Here is a 7564-nt window from a genome sequence, read left to right as displayed (position 1 = left end):
CTGCATGAGCAAGCAACAGCTTAACAGTGACGACATCAGACTAGGAAGCAAAACAAGAACGCGACGCCGGTATTCACATGCACTGGTGTCATAGAAGTATTTATCTTTACGTGATGTTCACAGCTACAGTCGGGGTTTGTGTTTGCTTGTGCGCTGCTTTTAAAACTAGATCTTTAGTTTTATGTTACGTGCGGCGAAATGAAAGTGCGTCACACTTCACTGTCGGTGATAAATATGGACATGTGTAGAAAATACAGTACAGCATGGATACTGGCTTGTGTTCAGTGCTGTGGAATCGATTAAAACTTGCAGTTATCTGTTGGTGATGAACAACATTTTTATTATCTTTTACCAAATTGGTCCTGTGAATTATAAACTCTGGGAAAAAAGACTGTACATGAATAAAAAACACAACACATAGAATTGTTTACCAATAAATAAACATGGAAGAGGTCAGAATGAAAATTATAATTTTTTAAATGCTAAGAAAGATTCTGAAAAATAAAATGAAATCTTTTTTGTTATGGGAGCTTATTTAGGGCATGGACACACACTCTCAAACACACACTTACACACAAAGTATAAAATCTCCCGGGTTATGAATATGTTGCACACTTTGTTTTAAATAAGGTTTGATTTGACCGTCAGCATTAACCAACCAGAGAAATGCAAGCTAGTCCCTTTCTTGTGAGGAGATTTTGTAGAAGAAAATATTTACACATCCTAACTACATGATTAAATTTGTTAAACTGCATGCTCCTCTTAGTTTCTTGCAGTTTTGGGGCAGTCATGCTTGTTTATTAAGCTGATTTTACAAGTTGATATTATCTAAATGTATCAAGTCCAGTTCTCTTCCTGATTATTTTAGTCAAATCTCATCTAATTGTGTTTCTTGTGTGAGACAGAAAATCCTTTCTTTCTATTTTAGGTATGCGGTCATCTAAGAAAAACATCTGACTACAACACCATGAAGCAATGTCATCGACAAATAAGTCAGTGGTGTCTATGTAGAAGGTTTTTTGTGTTCAGGTCTTGTGCTGGTTGACCTCTGACCCTCTGCATAGTTCAGGTCCAGCTGACATAACATGTCCCAATGGTCGTGGATGACACTCAACATCCTGTTTCCTGCGGTTGTCTGTTCTGTGGTACCTTAAACATGGCTGCCCACATACAGAGCATAGCAGCTGGCAGATCAGAGTTGTGTTTTTTATTTAATTTTTTTTATCCCATTCCATCTTGGTGGATGTCTTTTTCACATGATGAAGGACAAAATGAAATGTTTTTCAGGTGTATAGAATGAGATCTGGTTGTGGTCTGAAGCCTCAGCAGGTCACAGGTCAGACGCTGCGAGGGGCTCTCTCCAGCTCATGGGTCCTGCGATTGCGACCCTTCTGCCTCTCTTGCAGGTGTTTCCACTTGGATGCCATTCCTTGCATGTGCACGCTATTCTGAGCGTTCACTACTCCTTTTTGCTGCTGCTGCTGCTGTGTTTGCACCTGCTGTACCAGGTGAGCTTTCTGCTTCTTGTGCTTCCTCTCCCGCTTCCATACCTGGTCGCAGAAGTCGTCCACAGTGTTCAGGGTCGGGTGATTGACCAAAGAGAGGAAGTCTCTGTACCAAAGCTTTTGATTGGGAGGTTCTCTAGATGTAAACTCCTGAGCGTGGACGCTGGTTGCTGCATCTTCACCACGATGCAAAAGATCCTGCAGCCGGTCAGCATCAATGACTTCAAGGTTAACCCTCAAAATGATTTGCATGAAGCCATGTTCCACTGCCTGACACAGATAAGTGCCTGAATCCTTCTTGCTGAGAGTCCGAATCAGGAGACCTTGGTCTGTGTGGATGAAGCCTTCCTCTGATCTGATCTGAACAGTTAGAAAGCAAGAAGACAGGATGGTAAATACATAGAAATAGAGCAGAAATTCAATTCAGCGCATCAAAACGCTGAACCGTCATTGTGTCATCAAAATCTAATCAGTTACGCAGCTCATTGCACTTTTCAATTATAAGAAATTGATTTTATTTGAGTCAGCTATGGCACTGAATTCTGATAATGTGATTTGCTATGATCTAATAAAACGTCTCCGTATGATGATGAAGCCTCAGTTATCTGTTTATGGAGGCAAAATGTATTTCAACCCATTTAGAAAATGAGAAATAAAAACAGTGATAAATGTCTGAGGAGTTGCCGAGGCGGAGACCTCTTGTTTTCGCTCTTCAGCGGAGCGCTGATACTGCCAGTACGTGGTGGCTCTCTGAGACTTGGGACTGCACTCTAGAAAAGTGCTGCTGTTCTCCACACCATACACAGTTTTATCCAGCAGAGTCGCCTGTCCACTCAGTTCATCTAGAAAAGAGAGTAAAAAGAAAAATATCTAATTTAGTCACATTTTTATGGAAATGTTTTCCGAATGTAAAAACAGGAACACAAACAAACCTAAAAGACATGTTTCACTGCCCTTTACAGCCCATAATTTAAAAAGTGTTTCTGATGTGTTTTCATTAATCTCACTCAATCATCTCCTGGATTGGCGTCTCCTGTAACAGCAAATCTCACTTAAGAAAACAGAGTGTGACTAGAAGATTATTTTTTCATACAGTTCGGTATGTGAAGCTCTTATCGGAGCTTTTGACTCTGACAGGGTGACGTGAGACCGGTCAGCTGTATTTGAACAACCACTCCACAGATTGATAGCTCTCAATGAAACTTTTCTTTCATCTTGTTGGTTTAAATGGATCAAATGTGAAATTAAGTAAGAGTACATTTGACCACAGAGATCCTGATTTTGTGTCAAGGCGACTAACAGGAGGTCTTGGCGACAGAGAGGAGGCTTGAAAGAATGTTGACCATGCTAATTATAAGTTTCACATGAACCAACCTCAATTTTCACACCACCAGAACACTATAAAATCCCACTGATGTAACACCACACACAAATCCCTCCTTAGATTATGCCAGGAATGGACAGACGCAGTTTAACTGTACCATGGTGCTGCAGATCTGAACACTGGGTGAGTGGGTCTCCATTCCTGATATCTTGCCTTCTTGTTCTCCTGCAGAAACACAAAAAATAGGCAAATGCATAAGTCGGCAGAACGCCGGCGTTGTGTGTGTGAGAGAAACAGAGAACAAGAGGGAGAGAAGGAGGGAGAACACATGCCTGGAGGAAGTTTTTGGAGTGTAGGTGTGTTTCTGAACGAGGTTCGGGTATGCAGTGACTGTGCAGGCCAACACAAACAGATAAACACCAGTCAGCCCAAGGTTTAGAAGAAAGGCTTTAATTGTAGGGTGTGAATGAGAGTGGAGCTCAACATTGATCAGCCAAACTGGCACTTTTCCAGAGTGCACATGCTTAATAAAATCTGAATTTTTAGCGTCATAACCCTGAGGATATTTTCTGCAAACTTTAAACAAAGCAGCTATAGAGAAAACATAAACATGTGATTTGTGACCCCTTGCTTAACCTTCTGCTTATTCAGTTTATTTATTTATTAATTTCTTGTTTTTGTGGATACTTGTAGAATTGGTTCCAACTGGTTTTGCTTTTTAAATGAAAGAGTATAAAAAACGACCAATCAGGCATGACAAGAGAAAACCGAGCAGCTCAAGTTCAAATCAATACACACGACTGCACACGTGGGAGGTTGCAAACAAAGCAAACACGCCGCTACTACCATTACTGAACTTCTAACATCTACCTCACCTTTGGTTCACCCTGCAGACATGGCTGACTTTAGTTCATGTTTACAGTAAACACACGTGGGTTGAATTACTAAAAACACACATTTACCTTTAGGGCCTTTTGAAAGATTAAAAGCCTAAACTAGAAGTCTGTCTTTGCTGAATTGGAGGATGTTTCCATCTGATTGTCAATTGCTTGAACAAATACCATCATTATTTTTCCGTATGTAATACCATGTTGCTAAACTAACCATGCTTGACCTTCCCACTGTCTTCATGGGTGACCCCGCCAGGAAAGTTGACCATTGAGCAGGATTGATGGTTTATCCCTTGAGGTCCACGTGGCAGGGGTGAGGTGGTGCTCACTCCTCACCCCTGCCACGTGGATCTCAAGAAATAAACCATCAATCCTGGTCAATGGTCAACTTTCCTGGCGGGGTCACCCATGAGGACAGTGGGAGGTTTGAGTGAATATAATTTGAAAGTGATGCTTGTAGAAATCCTCAATATAACATCTTTCTGTAATGGGTTGAAATGTTAGAGATTTTATTGAATTCTTCATTAGGTGCATCACTTAGTTGTATAATTTAGATAGACCTTATCCTCTTAGGTTTCACATATCTAAACCTTTTCAGAGTATGCAATCTTAAAGGTACAATATGCAAGGATGATGGACTTGGTCAATTTTGATTGCTGCAATCACTCTCTCATTTCTGTTCCGTGAGTTTCTTGGTTATTGTCCTTTATGGATCAGCACCAGAAGATTCTAGATGACAAGCAAATATGTGTCATACACGGCAAGTTGAAAATCAATAGATAAGTACATCATCATATCTGGTTTTAGCATTCTTCGGTGTTTAATGGTAAAGAGGAGGTGTTGTGGTTTACCATCCTGCTGTTATACTGTAGTTCTAAATTACTAACTAAAGAAAGTAAAACTCCACGACTGACTCAAAATTAACATCACACATACATTTCACTGTAATATCCAGTAGTTGAAAAAGTGGTGTCAGATCATTTTAGAGTAGACTCTTTGCTTATATTTCACAGTTAGCATTGTTAGCTCATTGTTAGCATCTTGCCTGCTTCACCCAATATTAGAGCAAAACAAAAGGATGCTATGGCTTCTTAGGGGTACAAGAAATAACTTCTGGGTCGCTCCTGTGTACTGGCTTAGGTTTTTTAAATAACTGTGGAGCTTTTTGCCAGCCGCTGTTGAATTACAAATGCCGGCATAGCAGGTAGTTCACTAGAGACACAGCAACCTCAATAACTAACTGATATAAACAGTAGCTGCATCTCTCCTTTTTATCTTTATTTTCTGAAAGTAGAAAAACTGACAAGCCCCCACCCAGGCCAGCTGAGAATATAATTGTTTCAATATAACTTTCCTTCTAATTTGATTGAGACATTAGACAATTATTTGATTATTTCACTGTAGCATTATTTCAAATTGCACTTAAGCAAGTTGTTAATTCCCAAAGTATGCATTGTAAAAAGACTCTTAGCAACTACCGCATGAAATTATGGATCAATATCTATTTTTTTAAGCAAACCTCCTGTGTAGCACTTGGAATATGTCACAGGGTTGGCGCAGAACTACTATGATACCAAATCTTAACATCTGGGAAATGGACTTAGCAGTGTTGGCAAATGTTGATTATTTGAGGTAGCCATCTTGGATTTGGTCAACTCCAAAAATTAATCACTGAATAATTGCTTTTTGAGATCAAATATCCTATTAAAGATGGTCAGTTCCAATAGTTACTAATGTTTGGTATTGAGTGTTCTCTCTGAAAATAACACCCAAAAGTTATTCTAAGCTAAGTGGTTGGGAAATGTGTGAATATTAAGGAACAAGCATGCCATAAAGTTACTGAAACACCAGTGTAACCATCAACGGAGGAATTTGTGTTACTTTGCCATGGACATAGAGGCTGCAGTCCAAGAAAGGGGCCCGTTAGCTTTTCACCACATGGAGAGTTTCCTTAATGTTTAAATGATCACATTAATTTTCATTCATATTATGTTTGAACCACAAATGAAAAATATGACAGTAAAGGGCGACTTCACAATTGCTCAGCAACACAGTTCAAACGATGACTACGTTTACATGCAGCCAATATCCGGGTTATGATCGGGTTAAGGTCGGTATTCGGGTTTCTGAGTTGATCAGAATAACCCGTTTACAAGCTTTAGTTTCTTCCTCACTCCAAAAGTGTGGTGCTGTGCCGCGACTCGCCATGTTGCTCCCAACTTGTTGTTTACTTCTGGTGTTCTGGCGCATACAAGACGTCTCGCTACTCAAAAGACCAAGATTCCTTGCGAACAGAGCATGCGCAGAACACACGCTTTGATGGGGATATCCCGATATGCGTTTCCACGACCAAACATTCGGGTTAGAAAAGGGTTACCCCAGGTGTAGTAACCGGGTTTTTAAAAACCCGGTTATGAGCATATCCGGGTTTTTGGCGGTGTTTACAAGGACCTGCGGAACCGGGTTATTGTGAATATTCGGGTTTTAAAAGGGTTACTGGCTGCATGTAAATGCACTGACAACGACAATGACTCCCACAACACATCAAACTGCCTGAGGAAGGGAAAATGTAGCATTGGCTTTTGAATGACTGACTTCAACCAAACTAAAATAGATGGACTGTGCTTAATAGTCAAACCAATAGACCATAGAGAGGGACAGCTGTGATCTAAGTTTACTAGAAAGATTAATTAAATACTAAAACAGATTTTCCCTCAAAATGTTTGAGGGGGTAAATACATAAATAAACATCATGCAAACAGACGGCGCCATCCTGGACCACTTGTGGTGGTTTGCTTCCTGGCCAGATAGGGTAAAGTAAAAGGAGCATTCAAATATATTATCAACGTGTTTCAATAGCAGATAACAGCCTACATTATTGGGATTTTACATGTATGAACATGATGATTTATTATACCTCTTAGCCATAGGGAAGTATCTGGAGCATTCTGTGCCATCCCATGCACAGTAAGGATCCCTTGCCAGACAGCATTCAGCACAAGCCTTTCCATAAACCTCACAGCGGTGTAAAGGCATCTGAGACACTCCGATGTCTGACCCAAGATACAGTTGTTGCTTGGAATAGAAAAAAAGTAAACGTTATATCTTTGATTTTGTTTTTATTTAATATATATATATTTATATATATATTTATATACATATTTATATTTGCAGAATCAGTTCAGATTTAAATTCAGGTGAGATGTGTCTAAGGAATGCAACAATTATTGGCCCAAAAGTCAGTAGTCAGAGCATTCAATATATCACAACTCTTTTCTTCCTTCTGTCGATTAGCTTGCTTGTTTTTAAATCCCTGTCATTTACAATGACAAGCTAACTGTCACAGTAAAGCCAGCAATTAAGATATTTGGGTGATGACAAGGCAGTTTATCTCAAAGTGTTTAAACTGTGCTCACAAACGTGTCATTGTTCTGTCTTTCTGCCCTTAAGCTAGGTGTGTCTTCTTGAGAGAGGGAGGGAGAGAGAGAGAGAGAGAGAGAGAGAGAGAGAGAGAGAGAGAGAGAGAGAGAGAGAGAGAGAGAGAGAGAGAGAGAGAGAGAGAGAGAGAGAGAGAGAGAGAGAGAGAGAGAGAGAGAGAGAGGATTATCTTTCAGGTGCTGGCAATGCACAAACTTTGGACAAATGTTTTCATCATTTTTTGTTATTTACCACTAAAAGTAGTTTGTGTTGTCATGAAAGCAGAACAAGAGATAATAACATCAGTACCTGTTTAGTTGAAAGTTCCATGGCTTTTATGGCAACTGGTTTCTAAAAGATAGCAAAATATATATATATCATTGATGAGCTCTTGGTGAATGTGAAGTGTCCATGGAATAATTGCGTCA

The 7564-nt window shown here is 39.8% G+C and overlaps 1 protein-coding gene across 1 annotated transcript in view; it reads right to left on the bottom strand.

Annotated features, from left to right (window-relative positions):
* Positions 1-1134: 1134 nt before the first annotated feature.
* sema3ab (sema domain, immunoglobulin domain (Ig), short basic domain, secreted, (semaphorin) 3Ab) overlaps positions 1135-7564 on the bottom strand; it is a 33156-nt gene continuing 26726 nt past the window's right edge. The window contains exons 13-17 of the mRNA XM_015964631.3: positions 7446-7487; positions 6637-6794; positions 2987-3054; positions 2202-2347; positions 1135-1865 (exon numbers count right to left, since the gene is read on the bottom strand). Coding sequence (XP_015820117.1) covers positions 1338-1865; positions 2202-2347; positions 2987-3054; positions 6637-6794; positions 7446-7487 — 942 coding nt within the window. The 3' untranslated portion in view covers positions 1135-1337. The remainder of the gene's footprint in view (positions 1866-2201; positions 2348-2986; positions 3055-6636; positions 6795-7445; positions 7488-7564) is intronic.

The sequence above is a fragment of the Nothobranchius furzeri genome, chromosome 4, assembly GCF_043380555.1.
Source record: "Nothobranchius furzeri strain GRZ-AD chromosome 4, NfurGRZ-RIMD1, whole genome shotgun sequence".
Classification (NCBI taxonomy): Eukaryota; Metazoa; Chordata; class Actinopteri; order Cyprinodontiformes; family Nothobranchiidae; genus Nothobranchius; species Nothobranchius furzeri.
Note: the sequence above shows the minus strand (reverse complement) of the source record. Positions and strands in the feature narration are given on the sequence as shown.